The sequence below is a fragment of the Aspergillus brunneoviolaceus genome, assembly GCF_003184695.1.
Source record: "Aspergillus brunneoviolaceus CBS 621.78 unplaced genomic scaffold BO95scaffold_19, whole genome shotgun sequence".
NCBI classification, from domain to species: Eukaryota; Fungi; Ascomycota; class Eurotiomycetes; order Eurotiales; family Aspergillaceae; genus Aspergillus; species Aspergillus brunneoviolaceus.
In genome coordinates, this window is record NW_020290749.1 from 397,764 (window position 1) to 418,587 (window position 20,824).

Genomic DNA, 20,824 nt, shown 5'->3' on the forward strand with positions numbered 1-20,824 from the left:
CCTGGTTGTGGTCTTGGCATCCGCCCGATCGTTGAATTCCCTGATCCACACTAGCTTCTCCAAAAGTTTCCACTCGGACTTTGTGTCTTGAAAATGAGTCAACCTGCCTTTGCATCATTCACAAACCTAGAGAGCAAACCTTGGCATCGCCGGCCCAGATTGTAGACCAACTCAACTGGTCCGATCGAGCTCAGCATCAGACTACCATTTATCACATCACCACTCCAGGCTATTCGGGGTTTAAGTCGAGAACTTTGGTTCATCCATGGCAGATCAAACAACTATTTCAATTCAACTAATTATTCGAATCACCTTAAATACACAGTACATTCTTTAGTCAGACATAATAAGGTCAGACATCGACCGGAACAGCTCCGATCAAACTTTTGCGCGCCAAATCCCGCACCGAGTGAGGTTCCACCCCCGCGCGCAGACAAGCGTCGTCTAGGGCTTGTCGTAGCACGTGTCGCAACCGCGTCTGCGTCAGATTGAGATCAAGCATGTTATCCAGAGCGACGCATAGCACCTGGACCAGTGCATCCATCAAAGGATGAGTCAGAAGATCCGTGTTATAGCCCAGCCGCAGCGACACCCCCTGCTCATCGGCCGTGAAACGCCACTCGAACAGGAGAGCAAAGATCGCGCCATCGGGCGAGACTGGGTGAGGCACCAATCCATCGATGTCCGGGAGCTGCTGGCCATCCTCAACACTGCGCTCCTCTCGAAAGGTGACGGCGCAGTCAAAAACGGCTTCGTGAGTGGAGGGAAATGGGAGTCCCAACAGCGCTAGCAACGCATGCCACGGGACCGCATGCGCTACGGCGGACTGCGCTGTCGTTTCCACCGCCCGCAGTAGATGTTCAACTGTCTGTGTTGACTCTGAGGAATCTGCCACCCTGAAGCGAAGAGGCAGCGGCTCCAGGTGGAGTCCGATCGTGTCTGCGCCTGCTTCATTGGAGTGGTTGATGTATGGGCATCCGAGTACGACGTCTCGGGTATTGGCTAGTGTCTGCAAAGTGATCGCTACAACACCTAGAGCAAAATGTCGCAGCGATACATGGCAATCCGCACAGGTCTCCCGGAGACGTTTTGCTGATGATACGGGGATTATGGATTGCACGGAGGCTCCACGGTAAGAACGGGCTCGCTGCACCGCTAGAGAACGTGGAACCTCAAGGCCCGTTAGATGGGCGCTCCAGAAGGCTTCTAACTCTTTTGGCAGTGGCACCGGGAAGGACCAGGGTTCCTCGTCGAAGTATTCACGCTTCACAGCAGGTATTCGTTTACCGTGATACAAGTTCCCAATCTCCTGCAGGAGATGTGTCAGGGTGTCATTGTCACAAAGTAGATGAGAGAAATTGAGAAGCAATGTATCTTTGGTCATGGCGGCTCGAACCAAGCCTTGATCAAGTTGGAACGGCTCACTGATCCATTCCCCTATATCGATGGTCGTCTCATATGCCACCTCGATGGGCTGGTCCGAGATGGTGCGCATGTTCCCGTTACGAGTCCTCTTGATGCGAGTCCGCAAGATGCGGTGTCGATTTAGTGTCTCCTCCACGCTCGAGGCGAGCCTGTGGAGATCAACGCGTGGCGAAAGGCTAGCATAGAATGGAACATTGAACGCGCTTTGACATTCAGAGGTGGTGTAGTAGTGCACCCACAATGTCTCTGGAGGAGACAACCCGGTGGTTCCTAGGCGCCTGGTGTTCTTCCCTTGGGCCTCCTCTGGGCTGAGTGAAGCTTTGGGGAGGGCATCGATCAAGGCCGCAAGATCCCGCAGGACAGACCGCAACACGACATCCCGCACCGTCACCCGAATCTGAAAGGTGTCGTTCAGCTCGCGTGCCAGCTTGAGCATTGATATTGAGTCTCCGCCGAGTTTAAAGAAATCATCTTCTCCGTTTATATTAGCGGAGGGCTCGAGGCTTAGAATGCGTTTCCAGGCTTCAGCTATAGCTCTTGCCGTTCCATTGAGTGCGTGGATTCGCGTGTCCGGTTTCGACCCGGAGTCTCTCCTGGGGTTGACCTTCTTCAGCGCTTGTAGATCCATCTTCCCATTTTTCGTCGTCGGCATTTTATCCAGTATCTGTATCTGAGAGGGCTGATAATGAGGCGGTAGGGAGGTGCGCAAGGCTTCACGAATACCGGCCTCATCCACCCTACCCGGGCATACAACGAGCACGATTGTACTATCTTCACGCAGAACCGCCACGGCTTTGCGGACTGTGGGCACCAGGCGGTAGACTGCATGCGTGATGTCGTCCAGGTTCACTCGATATCCGCGGACCTTCACCTGGCGGTCTTTGCGGCTGCAGTACCAAAGATTGCCCTCGTGGTCAAAGTGGCCCAAATCTCCGGTGCGATACATTCTTTCGTGCCCATCGACAAAAGGATCTTGCTGGAATTCATTCTGTTTTGGCAATGTCGTATTGATGTATCCATCACTCACCTGCACACCCGCAATGTGGATGTGTCCGACCGTATTCGGTGGAACAAGATCCCCGTCATCGTTCAATATATACAGCCGAGAGGACGGGACTGGACTGCCCAAGCATATTGGCAAATCGGGGGCCAGTCGGCCTAGGGTATTCATTACCGTAGCCTAGCAAATTTCGTCGTCAATAAAAAGAGCAATGGCAAAAGAAGGAAGATATCTACCTCGGTAGAGCCGTAAGCATTGTACAGCTGCCGCTCTGGGGACCACCAGCGGGCGACAATGGGCTCTGTGGCCGGTTCGCCGGCAAAATAGACCTACCAGCCATGTGGTGTCAGCAATGTCATGTAAAGAACCAGGAGAGGAGAGTAGATGTCCCACTCACAAATTTGATGTTAGGAAAGTGCCAGGGAACCATTTCGGCGGCAACGGATGGGGTAAGAATGGTGGCGTCCACCTGGCCCAGATGTGACAACATGTCATCGTCCTTTGCTCGTAGCACCAAAGTGGCTCCATAACACAAAGTACCAAAGACCTCGAATACGCAACCTCCAAAGCCAGGAGAGAGAAACTGGGCAATCCGACGTCCCGGTCGGCTGAAGACCCGATATTCCTCGCGGGATTGAAGGGCCACTAATCCCCGGTGAAGACACTTTACACCTGTTTGCAATGAGAACATTAGACGAAAAGCGAGCTTCTGGGGAGAATCCTCGAGGAAACACACCTTTGGGAACCCCAGTCGACCCAGAGGTAAAACAGACGTATGCCACATCACTTGGTTTTTGTGTCGGCCTCGATCTCATAATGGGGATTTTGGCGGTCTGTAGAACTTCCTCAGTTGCAACAGCTGTCACGCCTTGGAATCGCCCTCGTCTGCGTTGCTCTGACGATGGAAATAACACTAGAGGGGCACGGCTTTGCATTACCAATGATACCTGATAGTCGATTGAAAATGAAGCATCAATCGGGCAATAGGCCGTGTTAGCCAGCACAGCAGCCCAAACTCCGATAATCCAGTTGATGGATCGATCAGCAATCACGGCAATGGCATCTCCTGGGCGCGCGTGTGAAAGGACGGCAGAAGCCACGCGCTGAGCCGAGTCGAGTAGTTGGCGATAGGTTATGGAAATTGTGTCCTTTGTTACAGCGATGAGGTCGGGATATTGACTCACTGTGTTCCGGAATATGCTGCCGAGTGTCGGTCCAGCGTTGGTCACTCGTGATTCTGGTCGATCGGTATTACCCAGCTGCAGGAGAGTGTGATGCATGGGCGATGGAAGGCTGTGGTGAAGGCAATGCCCTACAGTGAGACGGTCATCGGTGCTGGTAAGAAGGTGAACGATGTTTCGAAAGATAGCCGCCACGTCCTGTATTGTTGGAGCAGTGAACCGATCACTACGGTACACAAGGCGCATCCCGCCTGCGCTTTGCACCTCCATGACAAGGGGAAGGCTGGTAGTTTCTCTCATGCGTGGTTCACGCAATGGGGGCAGGATCACTGATGGCCTGCGCATGTCGTTGTCCTGCACCACGAGCATGGTGGTAATCGGCGGGGTGCCCACGGGGCTCTCAAAAAGCTGAAATCGCGCGTAGTCTCGAATGTCCTTATGAACGCGCTGGACGAAGGTAGACACGGCCATTTGTCTTTTGATTGCGCAATTGTAAGGCAGCTGATTAATTAAAGGGCCGATCACAGACGGGGCCCAGGTGAAAGGCAAGTCCCGGCCCGAGAGAACCATCCCAAACATCACCTGGCTGGAATTAGAGTACAGTGAGACCAGCAAGGCCCAAGCGGCGTGTAGAATCGAGGCCGAGGTTACCTCCAATCGTTTTGCCCTCTGGTTCAGTTGCACTCGGTCCACAGGTTCCGGGTGAACATACTCGATATTCACCGGGCCACGCCTATCCTGGGACACTGTATCAGGAATATTGAATTCGCCTTTGGACTCTAACAGCTCCTTTTGACGATCTTCCCAGAACCTCGATGCCTCATTCTTTGTCCGTTCTCGGAGCTGGTACAGATCTTTTCCTGTTTGCGCAAAAGGAATAGAGGGTTTGATTCCGTGTCCTTGAAATGCCAGATCCAGCTTCTTCAACAATAGGAGACTTGAGAATCCATCCAACAGAGCACGATGAGTGGTCCACACTACCATGCTTTCACCGCGTGGCAGCTCGATCCCTTCGTGGCGTAGTACCAAAACGGACATACCTAGAGCGGTTCGTCTGATAATCTCATCCTGAAGTTTCTTGACTTGCTGTGAGGTGCGAACTGCCTGTTCCTCCCAGTGAAATTGGCTCTCCGTTACCACCTGTTGAATAATATCGGATTCACTTTCTGTGAAGACCGTCCAAAAAATCGGCTCTGCGCGCGTCACAGTCTCCCATGCCTTCTTGATGCGCCTGATATCCTGGGTGCGATAGTAGGAAATGTGTTGTGCATAATTCACTCGGGGGTCAACCTTTGTCTCCAATACCATCTTGTGCTGTAGAGGGCTAAGGGTTGAATGCGTCACGAGACCTGTGTGCTCGCTGGAGAACTTGCTACTCGGCGCGGTTGGTGGCGCTCTACATCGGGCAAACACCTGCTTGAGTGACGGTGCTTCCAGAATATCAGCTACGGAGATTGCATAACCAGCCTGCCCGCAGAAGGAGGATAGGTTGACTGCAGCGAGCGAACTGACTCCCATTGACATACACGAAGCATTCAAGTCAATCTCAGTGGAAGGAACCTTCATCTCATCCTGGAACCAGGCCAGGACAATTTGCTTTGGCGTCTGGTTCAATTGGGAGAATGAAGTCTTTGATCTCTGGGCTTTCCGGGGTTTTTGAAGCCTCTTCTCCATAATGGATGAGAGTTGATGCGGATCCACTTTGCCGTTGGAACTCAAGGGCAGCTTGGGCAGCCGAATGAAGTGGTCGGGAACGGCGTAGGGCAGGGCCGCTGACTTCCAGGTGGTCAGAACTTCTCCAGTATCCAGGTGCGGGCTGACGATGGCTGTACAGAGCATTCCATTGAGCTTCAGTGAATAAGCCGCTTGCACCGAGGGACACGATCGGATGATCCCCTGATCGACGTCCTGGTCTAAGTTGACTAGGAACCCCCGGTTTTTGATCAGGCGATCTTCACGCCCATGGAATTGCAGAATACGAGTGCCATCCATGTTCTCTACCCACTCTGCTATGTCCCCAGTGCGGTATGTTGTATGGCCACCGAGATGAATGAACTTCTCGCTGGTTTGAATCGCGTCGTCGAGGTAGCCGGCCGAGAGACAGGGTCCTGCAATCCCGATCTCCCCTGGCGTCTTGAGCTCAGTAATGAGGCTATCATCTGTTGGGTTTAAGAGCATAATCGTGGATCCTGGAATCGGATGCCCGAGTCGCGTGGGCGAGAACCGTCCCGTTTGTGGGTCACGCTGTAATCTCTGAGTCAAGACGGCGCAGGTGGCCTCTGTCGGCCCATAGGCAATCCAGATCGGTACGTGTATGCTATCCCATAGGTCAAGCAGATGTTCTGAGGCAGTCTCACCCCCCAAGACAATGCGCCTCAATTTCGAATACTTCGCGGGGGTAGGGGGCCCGAGCGCCGCCAAGATCGAAGGGGTGGCAATGATGATGCTGCTTTCTCTTGCGCGGTCTGCCAGAGAATCCGAGTCGGCCAGGACTAACGTACCCCCATTGCACAGGGTGTTGAACATGGTCCCCATGCACGCTGTGAAATTCACCGTCAGCATGATAAGCCGTGATGATCGAAATCGGTCGATGGAAAATCGCAAGATACGTACCATCAAAGCCAACGGATAAGACCAGCAAGACCCGATCAGCCGGCGTAACATCGTAGTTAAACCCTGGAGAAGTCACAAAGCGCGCTACTGAGCTGCTTCTGACCCGGACACCTTTGGGTTTATTCGTTGTCCCAGAAGTGAATATGATAGCGAGAACATCGTCGATGCGATTGGCTACCTGGTCGTTATAATCAGGAGAGACCGAAGCCATCGGTAGGCGAATTGCTCTTGCCTGACCGGCGGAGAACTCAGTTCCCGTATATAGCACGATCTTGGCTTGGCTTTTGTTTATCACATACTCTATGCGGTGACGGGGACATCGTTCTCGGTCGATGGGGACATACACAGCGCCCGCTTTCATAATGCCAAGGATCCCTACCACCATCTGTATGCAGGTGGTGGTAACGATAGGCACTATGTGGCCTGGTCTCACTCCGTTGGCCTTCAAGGACGCTGCCAGGTCGGTGGACTCTTTGTCCAGTTGTCGGTATGTCCTCGAGCCCTTGCGCCCATCGTCTACCGCGATATGGTCGGGCCAGCAAATCACTGGCCCAGCGAAAAGACCTAAAACAGTGTCTTGCTCGGCAAGCACCATGGCAACAGAGTTTTATGAGTCGCTTTGCTTTGATTCTTGAATCTTCAATCATGCATTTATATATTATTTCGTAGTTTGCCCAGAAGATACAAAGATCGGCAGAGGAGCGGGGGCCAAGATGCAGTGTCGATTCTAGGGTCAAAAGACGTCAAGAACAGGCAATCGAGAACGAGCCCACCCACCGGGGTCCAGCGCCATGGTCAGGTCACCGACCCATCGCTGTCGCCGGCGCTTGAGTCATGTGTCATATCCTCTGTCATGGCATTGTAATGGTCGATTACGTTATATGTCTTCTGAACGGCATGGTCTTTCGGCATGTCCGACCCTCCTCATCCAAAGAATCTAGACCGACACACAGCGAGCTAGAAGCACTCGGGATTACGACAGATTGACACCAAACCAGATCTCTGCTGCCCATCTAAGCTTTGTGGGTCCAGATCCGGTGAGCTTGTCATCGGGAATCTGCTTTCCCACTTGCCGAGCCATAATCATCAACAATAAAATGCCCCCAGATTATCATTGACCTAGAGCCGCGTTTTGAATGATCATTGAAATGTTCATACAGAAAGAACACAGATTTACTTTCCCTGAGATGAACCTCGCTCTCCCTGCTGGATCTACAGTCGTCGTGACGGGAGCCAACGGCTACCTGGCGTCACACACCAGTAATGAACTGCTCAAATTGGGGTACCGCGTGCGCGGCACCGTTCGCAGCCCTAAACCTTGGCTAAATGCCTTTTACGAGAGAGAGTTCGGGCCAAACAGCTTTCACACAGTTCTCGTGCCGGACTTTCGTGATCCCGAGGCCATCGAAGCTATACTGACCGGCGCGGATGGGGTCGTACACCTGGTGACCAATCTCTTTCTCTCCCTGCGGACACGGTCCACACTTTCCATGTCATCGTTCATTTTTCACTCGTACTGCTTCTCCTTTCCCAATCTACAGCCCTATGTCTCTAATGTCTGTGACTTCGTGTAGGTCTCCGACTTCACACTAGGAACTGACATCAATGAGGTGGTTCCTTGGTCCCGACAAGCAACCTTGAGCGTCTTACAGGCGGCGTCACAAGTATCATCCGTGCGTAGGGTGGTGCTCATCTCCTCGTCAATGGCGTCGTATACTCCAAACCCTGGACAGCAAGGCATGGTGGTCGACCAAGGTAAGCATAAAATTGAACGAAATGGCTGTTTGGCATTCACCTGAATTCCCACCCGAATCAGATACCTGGAATGTGTCCGCTGTTCTCAAAGCCTTATCGCCCTCTTGGAACCTCAAGACGCAACTACATGACGCTGCGCCCCGAGGGGTGCAGAAACGGCAGGTCGAGGTATACAGCGCCTGTAAGATGATCTGTGAGTGGGAGGCGTGGGAATGGGTGCACTGCCACCGACCTGCCTTTCAGTTCAACACTGTAGTCGCAGCGTTTGCGGTTTGTTCTCGTCCCTCCAATTCCTGGCGTGTGTTTCCCTCGCTAAAGCAAAACAGGTCGGCAAGATCCTGATGGACGAGATCCCCGGCTCGACCATGAACTGGGTACGCGGCCTGCTTCACGGGGACCGTACCCCAATGACTCTTGTTCCACCCAGTGAGCCTCTCAGCCTTTCAATTCAGGCCCTCTTCTTTTTGGATTGAATAGTTGTCCACCAACTGACTCGTCCCAGAGTGGTTTGTCGACGTCGAAGATATCGCCCGGCTGTTTGTGATTGCTTTGCTCGAGCCGACAGTAGCCTCGGAACGCTTGTTCGCCTTTGGTGAGTCGGCCAACTGGACAGATGTCCTCACCATTCTGGAGCAGCTACAGCCCGAAAACCCGTTGATTCCACGCCCGATGCCCGGGGAGTTGCACGATTGCGCGGACATTCAGCCCCGCGGGCGGGCGATGCAGTTGCTTCGCGAGTTTTACGGCCAACCAGGCATGACGCCTATTGCAAGGAGTATTGCCCGCGGAATTGGCTGTGAACCCTTGAAGAACTGAGAAAGGACATGTTGAAGACAGAAGAATTCTGCTGGTCTTTTTGCTTTTTCCTTACCTTTCCCTTTTCTTTTCTTTTCTTTTCTTTTCTTTTCTTTTCTTTCTTTTTCTTTTCTTTCTTTTTTTGCGGGGCAACAAATATAACAGGGAAAGTGGAAGACCCAGGAGGCGGGGTGTGGGTTGAGTCCCGCATAATCTAATGTTAGGGTTCTGGGCAGACTGAGCAAGGGATAGGAGTCACTTCTGTAGGTAACGTTGTGCGGTAAATAATCAAAAGCATTGTACACTACGAGTACCGATTTTTTCCATTCAAATCTTCCTGCCGGGGAGGCATATACCAAGGTAAAGACCGTATAACGGATAGCACACCGAGACAAAAAGTGCAGAAGTGAAGTAGGAGAATGAGAAGAAAAGCAGGGAAAGAATGTGAGCAAACCTGAATCCCGGGCCCTGGCATTTCCCGCCGCGTCACTCCCATTGGGCGGAACAATCGGCCGTCAAGACCAGAAGAATGTACTGTGCATAGACATGGCTGGATGGCGCATGCTCAATAGGTAGTTGGTATGATCCTTTCAAGTGTCATGGAGCTGCCAAATCGCTGTCAGACGCTCGCGGTGGGCCAAGGCCCAGAAGTATATTTGGCCCAACCTTTTTCCGCCGATCACCCAGCCACCGCAACCACAGTTTTGTCCACACATGGAGCATGCATGGCAAACCATTTTCATCATGATCCTGGAGTGTTAGTTTTGTAGATATCGTCTAAGACATAATGCTGCCACCAGCAGAGCGGCTTTTTGGGCCCTGAACTTTGGAACATGGATTCACTGCAATCATATTCTTTCCCAAGCACAGATCATATTTTATCGAGTATTCATTTTCCACGACTAACGAATATTTTCTCTCTGCATAGATACATTTCATTTCAATGATAATACACAGTAAGATACGGGCCCTTGCTCCTAGCGTACGAAAAAGACAACCACGCTTGGTGATGCGTGGTCTCGTCCAGGTTCTCCCCCGCACTAGGATCCCAGTCAGTTTCCACTGCGCTCCTGAGTCCTTTAGCCCTCTTGAAGGAGATGATAAACTCACAAGTAGTTCTGCAAGTTCGCAGCATAGACAGCGGCTTGATCTGACATGTCATGGCGTTCAAAGAAATCCGTCAGCACAGCCGCGACCTTGGTATCCGGAATCCCGGAGATGGGGAAGTAGAATTTGGGGATCGGGGCGCAACGGCCAGGATGGATCTCGTAATTGAGCATCAAAGGCAAGTACGTGGGAGGATCACCGGGCTGCGAGGGCCGGGTGGGATAAGCGCGAGGGCCCTCCACAATATCTAGAGCACGCCAGAGCTCCTCTAGCATTGACAGGCCCTCAGTGATATCTGGATCCTCCTTCGCCAGCCGGCCACCCATTGTCCAGTGCTCGATGACACGGTCGAAGCGGACGTCGAATTCGGCGAGGTAGAACTTCAGCCGTGTGCGATGCGGGTCGACTAGGTCGCAGGACACGAGGAAGATGTCCGTCTTTTGTTCCGGCTGTTGCAGGTATTCCTGGAGGGCGTCGCACCCCTGCGCGAAGAGTTGCTCGGCGTCGATGGTGCGGATGACATCCAGACATAGCTTCGTCGCCGACTGAGCTGTGACTTGGGCCTTGAGTGTTGGGTAGAAGTACTCCTTGACGGAGACTCCGGCTGGGTCCAGGTCGAGGGCAAGAATTGTCTGTGTCTTGAAGGGTAGGTTTGCGATTTCGGTGGGAGGTAGGTGTGCAATGTCGCTGTCGCTGAGTGTCAGACGCTCGAGGAGGGCATGGTGTAAGTCTAAGTTGATCGCGGCGCCGGTGGCCTTTAGGTCGTGCAGAGCGCAGGGTAGCAGAGCGCGGTTGAATGGATCTTGACCTGTAGTGGCCCTGTGGCTGGTCGGCTCGAATGCAATGCGCGTGGTTGAACGGGTCTTGGTGAAATTCTGGCTCAGTTCAAAGGGCCCAGTGCTGCCTAGGATGCATTGAAAGAGCTCGCGGCCTGGGCTAGGGAAGGGGCCCAAAGAAGGAACGATTAGGTAGGCGAAGAGGCAGAGATACTCATACTGTCGGTGCACACTGTAATTGCCGTCGAATAGTAGCTTCCCCAACATGGGGCCGTGGTGGTGCCAGTACTGATATTCATCTAGACTCGAGAAGCGCAGCGATCTACTGAGATGGAGATAGGGCTCAGATCCAGCCCCGCCTTCCTCATCCTCTTTTGTCGTCGATGGGCCCGTCATGATAGCGATGTATTGTCAAAGTCTTGGGAAATCTGCAATCGCAACATGATCTTACTTCCAAGGACAAATATCCAGGTAGTCCATGACAGAGCCTCACAATTATCAATGCGCTGCCCGCCAGCTCGGCCCGGCCAAGACAGCGAGAGACATGTCCTGTCACTGCCGGTCAAACTCGTTAACATGGGACAGGTAGGTTCTAGCCTCAATCCTGTGAGCGGATGTAGCATATCCGATCCCGGTGCCAGACTTCATCCTTGCCACCGCTTCCACAGAAAAATCGCATGGAAGTGGTAAAAGTTTCTAGCCCAGAAGCAACCAGAAGCGTCTCTGTTTGCGGCGCTAGATGCATGCATCCATTGCGCGAGTCATGCATGAGGTCATAAGCTGAACGGATAGTGATCTTGGAATGACGTCCAGTCATCTAGTATGCATCAAAACTGCGACAGGCATTGCTATGGTCTTTTCTCATGTTGTGCAGTAGCCAGTGCAGGTTGATGCATGAGTATACTTGACTGCATCAGTGTTATTGCACTAGGCGCAACAGTTCCGGCAGCATAGGCGGCGAGTCCTTTCTACGATCAAGGCACTTGGGAAAGTGGGTGAATTGTGCAAGTTAGGCTGGGCAGTCAAATGTCGGGGATTCTGCAGCAAGAATGACATGACATTCCATAGCCTGCGGCCTAGCCGGAGTGGGAACTGGATTTCAACTCAGACTAATTCAGACCTTTCCTTGCTGTCTCACCTTTCTTCGGGATTTAATCTCCGGAAGTCTCCATCCGCCGTTATTGGTGAGAGTGTCAAGAAAATTCCATGCTCCACATTCCCCTTCTCCCCGACAAGGTTTGACACCCTGTGTTCCAATGCCTCCCTGTTGTCTCATTCTCTGGCACCTCGTTGAGGTAATTCATCGTCACAGATGAACCTTGGATGATAATTGATAACTTCGAAGCCATCATTCTTGAAGACAGCGCGACGGAATTGGACATTCGGGATGGCTTGTTCAATTCCAGGTCGTCCTCGTGGCCATTTTACTATGGACTGATCATTCCTTTCCCATGTCTTAATCACAGACTGAAGCGCAAGCTTGTGTCTGCGTTGACCTAGCTATGACGGCCACAGGAAGGTTGACTCGACTGTATACATCCGCCTGCAGTGTCTGTAGTGTAGCATCCACACCATACCCTCCACTTGGCACCCGTCATGCACGGCTTGACGCAATCTCTCAGGCCTGGATCGCGCGGAGAGTGGAGGCCAACATAGTCACTGACGTGTAGAGACGCTGCTCGAGTTTCTAGCTGTGAGTGGTCTTTTGCTCATCAGGTCTTTCGTCATGCTTGCTGTCCCGCGAAAAGGGCGAAATCACGCGACCGAAGCCACAAGTATTTCCGAGCACTTCCCTTTTGATTGCATGCAAAGCGTCGGCATCCTCGCATCCATACGTAATTCTGTCAAGTGGCTTGAATAAGGCGTCCAGGAGCGCTGGAAGCTGTGTGGTGAGAATCGTCAGGTTTCTGTACAGGGCCGCCAGCTGCTGCAAGGCGCGTAGACCAAAGACCCATGGCTGCGAATATGGAGAATATAGGTCCCGTGTTTGGTGGCGAACAAGCATGCCTTCGATAACAAACACCGTGGCCTGACCAGATCCTCAGACCCCTAAGCTAACTTTCACCATCAGGAATTTCTGGAATCCCTGCCTGTCTAGATCAGCCAGCGTTTGTATTCTTCGACTTCATTCTCATAGTTCTACGTAGGCTTGTTTCACCCACACGATGGAGTGTGATTGGCGCCGCGTGGAGCCACCACTTCCGCAGCAGGAATGCCAGTTGATGAGTACGTCCCTTTTGACCTCTTGTTTATATCATAAGTATACTATGTAGTGTCCAGTCACACAGCATGGCGAGTCGTGTATCACGTTTGTGAGGCAAAATGGGATTTTACCAGGTGACCCCAGGTCGCGTGGAATGTAGCAGGGAAGTGATATTGCCTTGGGAGAATTGGCCGCGCTATAGACCCTTTTTATTCACACGTCTTTGAACCAGGATTCTCTCTATCCCGGGAGCAAAGGCGGTTGATGAGGTTCTGATTGACTCAAAATGAGTCAGGTAAGTCCGGCGTCAGACTAGACTACATGTCCATCTGGTTAATCCGTGCAAGAAGGGTTGCAGTTCTACATAATGTGCATATATCTACGCCAAGCCAAGAAGGACATGTGCGAGTTCGTGAATATGGCTAGGATTGCTGATTTGATCTGCAACACACGCGTCAGAACAGTATTTACAAGCTATCATATTCCCCGTTCCCTGCCTAACCTCCACCTATGTTCCATAGCGAGTCTGCTCATAATCTCTCAACATGCTCCATTTCCCCCCCCCGGTGCTCCCTTCAGCTTGCCTACCAACTCATCGACTATACCAGGTTTATTTATTCGACTCGCATTTGTCTCAACTATCACCAGACGAACCTCTCTGCCTCACCAGCCATCGCCTTAAGGGGTGCCATCTAGCTGAAAATCTCGTCATACCTGACCAGGGATTCCTACAGTCACAAGCTTATTAAGTGTTCCCGAGTTAATTCGAGCCTCGGGCGTCGAATCCGAATAGCTTGCACAGTTACTCGCAGGGTTCACCATCCCTTCACAATTTTCTCCAAATATCGCCAAAGTTTCCACCCGCCCGAGTTACAACCAGTTGGTCTGTCACTGTGTTAGAAGTTGCAGGCAGCCGCGCGAAGTCACCATATTTCAGTCAGTCGCAGCGCAGATCAGCCGTCTACCGCATTTTGAGGATAGCGTTGCATTCACGTAGGAGGAGGAATAGCACGCCGCGTCCGCCCCTTTCCCTCTCCGTCTTGCAAGATTAAAGCCTTCCACCAGGTGCAGAGACCAAGGTTTTATATTAGAAACAGCGGATTCGGTCGGCAAGTGGCATAAGAATGAATCCTCGAGCGATGGCTGACGGTCAGATACACCAGACCTCGATTCCGCTGGCAGAGAGTCCCCTCCAACACCTCCTACTCCATTGAAAACCGACAGGAAATTGAGACCTGCGCGCATCCCCAGCAGCACCGTGATCAAACGATCTGACAAGATCCGACTCTCCTGTTCTCGTGTCCACTCCTGTCGACGCGTACCAACCAGGTGTAGCAAGGCGGGGCAGCCCTAGATGTGGACCTTCGTGATACTTTGACATCTCGACGACGGAAAAGGTGGGATTGGTTGACTGCACGCGAATCCCTGAAGGGGTCAGCCCTAAAGGTGGATTCTCGTGATACGTTGAAATCTCGACACAGGAGGCAATATGATTGGACATCTGGGGTCTCATCCCTGTCGACGCGTCCCATGCAACACGTCCAGAGCGGGACAGCCCCAGAAGTGGACTTTCGTGATGCTTTTGACATCCCGGCGGAGGGAGCGCTGTGCTTATGTTGAAGTTCGATTTGGTGGTTGCCGGTGTGCGGTGTTACAGATCAAGAACGCAGCCGGTCGAAGACTCCGAGGGGGCTCAGACTCAACCGATGACACTCACGGCCATGGTCAATGCGCCTCAGATCCGGGTCCGCAGCGGCCAGAGACAGGCCCTGACAGCGCCGCATGCGGAGCCAGTAATGATGCTCAGGGTGGCTTCTCCAGTCCTTCCGAGAAGGCTCACGCTCGAGGACATCAAGACTGGGCGCAACCTCCCCACCTGGGAAAGGCTGTTGGTGTCTTGTCTGCTTGTTCCTCCGAGGCTGACTTCGGACACGCCTCGGATGGCTTTTCCCGGGCGACTTTTCTTTCGGGGGTTCTTCAGTTCCGCAGTTGACGCGCTGATGATTTCCCCTTCCCTTAGGACTTTTACAACAAATTCCTTTTGTCAGATGCTCCGTCACAGTTCTTTAAATGTTGCCTCTCCATTTATCCTCCCTTTCAGTGCCCGGTGAGCATCGCGCCGAGCAGATGGGTGGCCACCGGACTTGTTCAAGTAGCGAAAGCTTTCATGGAGATCTCAAGACCAGCTTCAATTTTTACATTTTCTGTTTAATCTTTGTATCACTGATTGCCTATGTCTTAGGCGGATCCAGATTGAGATAGTCCCGTTCCCTTCATTTCTCCCGCCGTCAGTGCAGCAGTCGCCAATGCGCCTTTGCCACACGAGGCCATCAAAGTGCTTTTCACCTGAGCCTTAACCAGCTCCGTCAATAGAAACCCGGTACCAAGCCCATGCTCCCAGCCCTAAGAACGTAGCCCAATGACCCCAAGCTTTCTGTCTCCGTTCCGCACCTCCACAACACCACACCACGACGCCGTCCGCCAGCCCTACACAGGCCATAACCGCCGCCAACGTCGTGACGGCCGTCTCTTGGCCCTGGGATTGTAACCCGATGAGCAACAGGCCATAGCTGATCTCCCGGATGCCTTTCAGATACATGAGCGGGGAGACGGCGGAGCCCCGGTGCGGTGGAGTCTGACCGCCGCCGTGTTCCAACGGCAAACCAAAACGCGGATGCTCTGCCTCAGGGCGAAAGATGGCGTTCAGGCCCAGAGCCACGCTAAGAGTTCCGATGGTGTAGGCGGGGACATGGCTGGGGACGGTGGCTGCCATGGGCGCAATTGTGAATCTCTGCAGTCATCAGTTCCTGCGCATTGAGCCAGAGTTCCAGGGAGAATATACCTAATTATGTGAGAGAGAGGGAACAGACAGATTGGGGAAGAGAGAGCCCTTGCTCGCCACGAACGAGAGAGAAGGGCGGTTGGTGAATTTAAACCTGCAGTCGAGGAGAAACGCTAAAGCAACCTTCCCATGCACATTTTCAGGCGGCTCATCACAGTGACTCTCATCATCGGAGATAATCGACCGATGCGTTGCTCCGGGTGCGAGATTGGAATATTAGTGGCGGGCTCGTCTAACCTCTAGCCACGAGTACAGCGTGGAACTGTAAGCACTAAGCCCAAGGCGCATGAAGCCTGCTTATTATGCTACGCAGCTAGACCCCCACAGAGCCGGGCGTTTCCATGCCTTATTTGTTGTAATTATCCCCACAACGTGCCGAAACTGCGGCAGATCTCTTCTTCTGAGGTCTGTCGCAAGCAGAAGGGCCCGAAGGAGTGATGTTCAGTGGTAGCACTACCATTTCCAACACCGTCTTGACATTGAAAATAGGATTAAAACGTGTGCGGTTTAAGCTCTGATAATTGAACCTCAACTACCTGGCTTGAAGTATGGTATACGACGACTCGACTGTTGCGTCTTCCTCAGCTCTACGACTGGTATAGCCGCCTAAACGCAGTATCCGTGCTGAGCAGTGCCTCGGGCGTATCGAACTCGACCAGGTGGCCCTCGTGCATCACTGCGATGCGATCGAAATCCCGAATCGTCTCGAGCCGGTGCGCGACCGCGAGCACCGTGCAGCCCGCAAAGTCCTCCCGGATCACCCGCTGCATCCGCGCATCCGCCACGACATCCACATTACTCGACACCTCGTCCAGCACCACCACCCTGCTCTTCCGTAGCAGTGCCCGCGCGAGACAGAGCAGCTGTCGCTCGCCGTGCGAGAACGCGTTCGCGTCCAGGGCGACTCTGACTCCCCCCTTCGTCTGCACCGCCGCCCACAGCCCCACACGGCGAAGCGCCCGCTCCACCTCCGCATGGCTATGTCGGCCTCCCGGATCCAGATTGGTCCGAATGGTGCCGTGTGTGAAGAATGTGTCCTGCGGGATAGCATTGAGCGCGTCGCGGGTCATCTGCCGTGGGATGCGCGCAATGTCGACATCGTCGATCAAGATGCGGCCACGGGGGTCGAGCTCCAGCAGTCGGAACAGGGCCGCCAGAAGAGAGCTCTTGCCACTCCCGCTGCGGCCACAGATGCCAATCTTTTGTCCTGGTTGCACTGACAGGGATAGGTTTCGAAGCACCGGAGTGTTGGCTGCGTCTCCGGCCGTGTACGATGCGCAGACGTTTTGGAACTCGATGGCTCCCCTAGACGGCCACGAGGACCATTCTACCTGCTCGGCCAGCCCCACAGTTTCGCCAGGTTGATCCTCGGACGGCGTGTGGGTCACAAAGTCCCGGATGCGGGCGATCGCGCCGATGGAGGTCTCCAGGTCCGCCCAGTTGCGGAGGATCTGCGACAGCGACTGGCTGAAGGTGATAACGTTCAGGATGGCAAGCCCGACGTAGCCGGTGCCTAGCGTCCCGCGTAGCTTAACCACCAGCGCCATGAGAATCGCACCGAGCACCGCAACGGACAGGTCCAGCGCGAGTTCCAGCCATCGCTGGATGCAGAATAACAGGTAGAAGGGTCGCTGGGACCCGTCGAGAAGGGTGAGGCTCTGTTCTTCGCAGGCGGATGCCCACCCAAACGCACGGATGGTCATCAAACCGGACAGGGTCTCGAGAAATTGCGAGAAGAGCGGGGATTTGGCCTCCAGATCCAGCAACCGCATCTGCCGGGAGGTGCGGAGGTAGAATTTCTGCAGCATCCATAGGAACAGGCACAGGGGCGGAATCACGGCTGCGAAGTACCGGGTCGAGATGCAGATCATGACCGCGGAAATAAGCCCTCCTGCGAGAGCAAACACGAAATCTAGGACGGCGTATGGTAAGTCATGATCGACCAGCGTCATGTCCTGACTGAACCTGTTTATAAGCCGTGGTTAGTAGTGTGACGCGACGGCATGGATCGATAAACCAGAACGGCTTACCGATTCACTGTGGTGCCAGTATCGACCGAAGTGAAAAACGAGAGAGGCGCATGCATGACCGAGTTTAAGAGACGCTCGTGCAGTCTCTCAGCACTGCGGGGCGCAAAGAACATAAGTAGGTGGTACGAGCCACCAACGAGGCTCACAGCCGTTATGATCGATGACATGCTATAAAGACCCAGGTAGAAAGGGTTGACGGCGCTGCCCTGGCTCGCGACTGCGCCCATCCAGATGTTGACCAACCATTCGCTGATCTTAGGAAGTATGCCTTCTAATATGAAGGAACTCATCCAAAGAGCCGTGGATGCCCAGTGCACGGTGCCAAAATACCACAGGTAAAGAGTCCAGTCTCCACTCTGCCTGGTCCTCTCCTGGCTGGCGGTTTCAGCCCGCTGTCTTTGCTCTAAGCCGGTATGTGCATCGTTGACAGGCGTATGTGTTTGCGAACTAGAATCCTTAGATGTTCGATGCTTATACTGGGCTCGCAATGTACCCATGTAGCCGCCACTCGCCTCGAGATCCTCTAGTGTACCCTGTTCTGCAATAGACCCATCACCTCGCATGGCGACGACATAATCCGCATAAGAGAGATTGTGTACAGAATGCGTAGCCATGATTACCGTTGTCCCCAGCCGACGAAAGAGGCCCTGGTTGGCAAACAGGCTCTTCATAATATGGTCTTGGCTGTCGAGGTCAATTCCTGACAGAACATCATCTAGGATGACAATCCTCTTGCGTGCATACACTGCACGAGCCAGGGCCAGCCTTTGCTTCTGTCCACCAGAGAGGGAGATACCAGATGAACCAACCTTAGTAGCTGACGTTGTGGGTTAGAGTGTCTTTTGGTAACACAGGCGCTCGAATAAGAATAACTCACCGTGGCCATGCGGAAGATGAGCAACATCTTGATCCAGTCCACATGCGCTGACAACTTGGTGATACCATGTCTCGGTGAATCGGGAGGCGCCCACAACATTATCACGGAACGACATATTGCAGATCCAGGGCGTCTGATCGACGAATGCCGTCTCTCGGTGTCTTGCGTGTAATAATCCCTTTGTTGAAGGCGTTTCGCCGAGAATACCCTTCACGAGTGTGCTCTTCCCGCAGCCCACTGGTCCGATTATGAAGTAGAATTGGCTTTCGCGAAAACTCAAATTGATATTGTGAATCGAGAAAGACGATGGTTGATTCCATGAAAAGCTCACATCGCGGGCAGTGATTACCTCCGCAGCACTGTGGTATCTGGGGCGGCTCATATCTGCGAGCTCTATGTTCTCCGAGGTTGCCTGAGATTCCTGGACAGAGGCTCGAGGATCTTCCGTGAAGATGCGAGAATCCCGTCTGCTCTCTGACTGCAGATATTCTTGGATACGGGTGAGCGAGGCCAAGGCAGTATTCATGGCAGGGAGAGCTCGAATGAAAACATTCACGGGTGAGGCAGCCAGCGAGATCAGCGACAGCGTCGAATAGGTCGAGTTCACATTCAATCCCTGTCCCTCTTTGGCTCCTAACGCGTAGATGGCTAACGTAATTGGTGGGGCAAGGAACCTGAGACTATTTGCAAGGAATACACGTAATACGAGCAACCGGCGAAATAGCTTCGCCTCGTGAAGCTCATGAACACGAAGCCGTTGTATATTTCGCGAGAGCCAGTCGGTGAAACCCAGCATTTTGACTGACTTCATAGACCCTAGCATGGTTGCCGTGACATCGACTCGCGTCTGAATGCTTTTCATCCAGACTTTCTGTGCGTTGCTCATGTATTTAGCCATGGACAGAATAGCGGCCGTGCAGAAAATTGCCAAGCCAGCCGGGACTATCGCTGCCATCTTGATCTCCTGCGCTAAGAGATAAACCACAATAGCCAGTTCTAGGGGTACCGCCCAGAGATCATGAACCAGCTGCAGCCCGTTGCAAATGGATTGAACGTCACTGGACATGAGTGTCACTGCAATTGATTCATCGAGAGCCGTGATGTCCAGATCCAGCGTTTTGGCATAGATGAAACTGATCAAACTCCCGCGAGCACTGGTCACGAAGCGAAAGGTCATGTGGTAGAACACGCCATTCGACAGAGCAACCCCGAGGAGCACGAGGAAAAAGGCGCCAGTTAGACCCCATCCAATACTCTCAGGTTGGCGCTGATCGTTCGCAAAGCTGACGGTGCGGGTTAACAAGAGGGGCTGGGTATATCTGAACCCAATCTGAACCAAACGGGGAAGAACACAATAAAGAAAGGGTTTCAGGTTCGCACGTAGCACTGTCCAGAACAAGGCTCGCGGCTTGTTCTGTGCCGCCATATTCCACGCATTTTTGATGCGCTGTTGAAGGAACTGTGAGGACATGTTCTTATCAATGGGATACAGGTCTTCGTTCTGAAGGTCACTGTGAAAGCCCGATATCATGAGTTGGTTCAGCCAAAAGAAAAAGGATCGGCTGTAAATGCCACTCGTTTCCTCTGGCGACAAGCCTCGGTACGGCGGCAGGAGAATCTGTCGCTTTTCCACAGCCTCTGCCAGTAGAACCATTACCTTCACAGCGATCATGCTAGAGAATACTCCGGAAAAAAAACTGGCGGCTGAAGCGCGGAACAAGCTTCGCACGCGGGCAGCGTCAAACACCAGAGTCAGAAGGATGTAGCCATTGATGATGGCCGATGGGCGGACGGAGCGAGTATGTTCCAGCCGCGAAAGTAGACAAAGGCCTAGACTGGCAACAAATGTTACGGCGGACTCGGGAAGAGTGGCGGGCGTGCGGAGTGATGGGCTCAGAATGTGGAAGATCAACAGCGCGAGGTGAGTGGCAGCCAATGTGGCTAAGAAGATGAACTTGCTTTCGCGTAGAAAGCCTCCAGGAAGGACTTTCGGCTGCTGACCATGAAGGCATGCGATGCGATACGGTAGGATTAGTAACAAAAGTGCCGATGGTAGCAGCGACAAGACAGTGTCTTCGAAGATGGGTGTAAAGTCGGGGCCTACAGAAGTCACCGGCCTGCGCTTGGGCAGTACTGAAGTATTCCAAGGCCCTGGTGGCTCGAAATATGTTGACATGATTAAAAGCTCGTGGGGACCGCCCAATGCCCATCGGTGGAGTC

The 20,824-nt window shown here is 53.1% G+C and overlaps 5 protein-coding genes across 5 annotated transcripts; 1 reads left to right on the forward strand and 4 right to left on the reverse strand.

Moving 5' to 3' along the window:
• Positions 1-44: 44 nt before the first annotated feature.
• On the reverse strand, positions 45-6,814 carry BO95DRAFT_491986 (acetyl-CoA synthetase-like protein; the record flags this gene model as incomplete). The annotated part of the gene is made up of 5 exons (XM_025590676.1): positions 45-2,605; positions 2,662-2,754; positions 2,823-3,097; positions 3,162-6,146; positions 6,220-6,814. The coding sequence occupies 5 exons, from the start codon at positions 6,812-6,814 to the stop codon at positions 353-355; spliced, it is 6,201 nt and encodes a 2,066-aa protein (XP_025444300.1). The 3' UTR covers positions 45-352.
• A 592-nt stretch (positions 6,815-7,406) lies between these two features.
• BO95DRAFT_451667 (NAD(P)-binding protein) lies at positions 7,407-8,790 on the forward strand (the record flags this gene model as incomplete). Its single annotated transcript, XM_025588097.1, has 5 exons — positions 7,407-7,664; positions 7,794-7,974; positions 8,036-8,244; positions 8,301-8,400; positions 8,477-8,790. The coding sequence occupies 5 exons, from the start codon at positions 7,407-7,409 to the stop codon at positions 8,788-8,790; spliced, it is 1,062 nt and encodes a 353-aa protein (XP_025444301.1).
• Positions 8,791-9,668: 878 nt separating this feature from the next.
• BO95DRAFT_491992 (Cdpnpt in complex with Thiolodiphosphate and (S) Benzodiazependione) lies at positions 9,669-11,048 on the reverse strand (the record flags this gene model as incomplete). The annotated part of the gene is made up of 2 exons (XM_025590677.1): positions 9,669-9,809; positions 9,880-11,048. 2 exons carry the CDS (start codon positions 11,046-11,048, stop codon positions 9,710-9,712), a joined length of 1,269 nt encoding a protein of 422 aa, XP_025444302.1. The 3' UTR covers positions 9,669-9,709.
• A 4,160-nt stretch (positions 11,049-15,208) lies between these two features.
• On the reverse strand, positions 15,209-15,628 carry BO95DRAFT_430126 (DUF4267 domain-containing protein; the record flags this gene model as incomplete). Its single annotated transcript, XM_025584935.1, has 1 exon — positions 15,209-15,628. One exon carries the CDS (start codon positions 15,626-15,628, stop codon positions 15,209-15,211), a length of 420 nt encoding a protein of 139 aa, XP_025444303.1.
• A 656-nt stretch (positions 15,629-16,284) lies between these two features.
• On the reverse strand, positions 16,285-20,780 carry BO95DRAFT_492000 (P-loop containing nucleoside triphosphate hydrolase protein; the record flags this gene model as incomplete). The annotated part of the gene is made up of 4 exons (XM_025590678.1): positions 16,285-17,662; positions 17,728-18,544; positions 18,605-19,334; positions 19,548-20,780. 4 exons carry the CDS (start codon positions 20,778-20,780, stop codon positions 16,285-16,287), a joined length of 4,158 nt encoding a protein of 1,385 aa, XP_025444304.1.
• Positions 20,781-20,824: the final 44 nt, after the last annotated feature.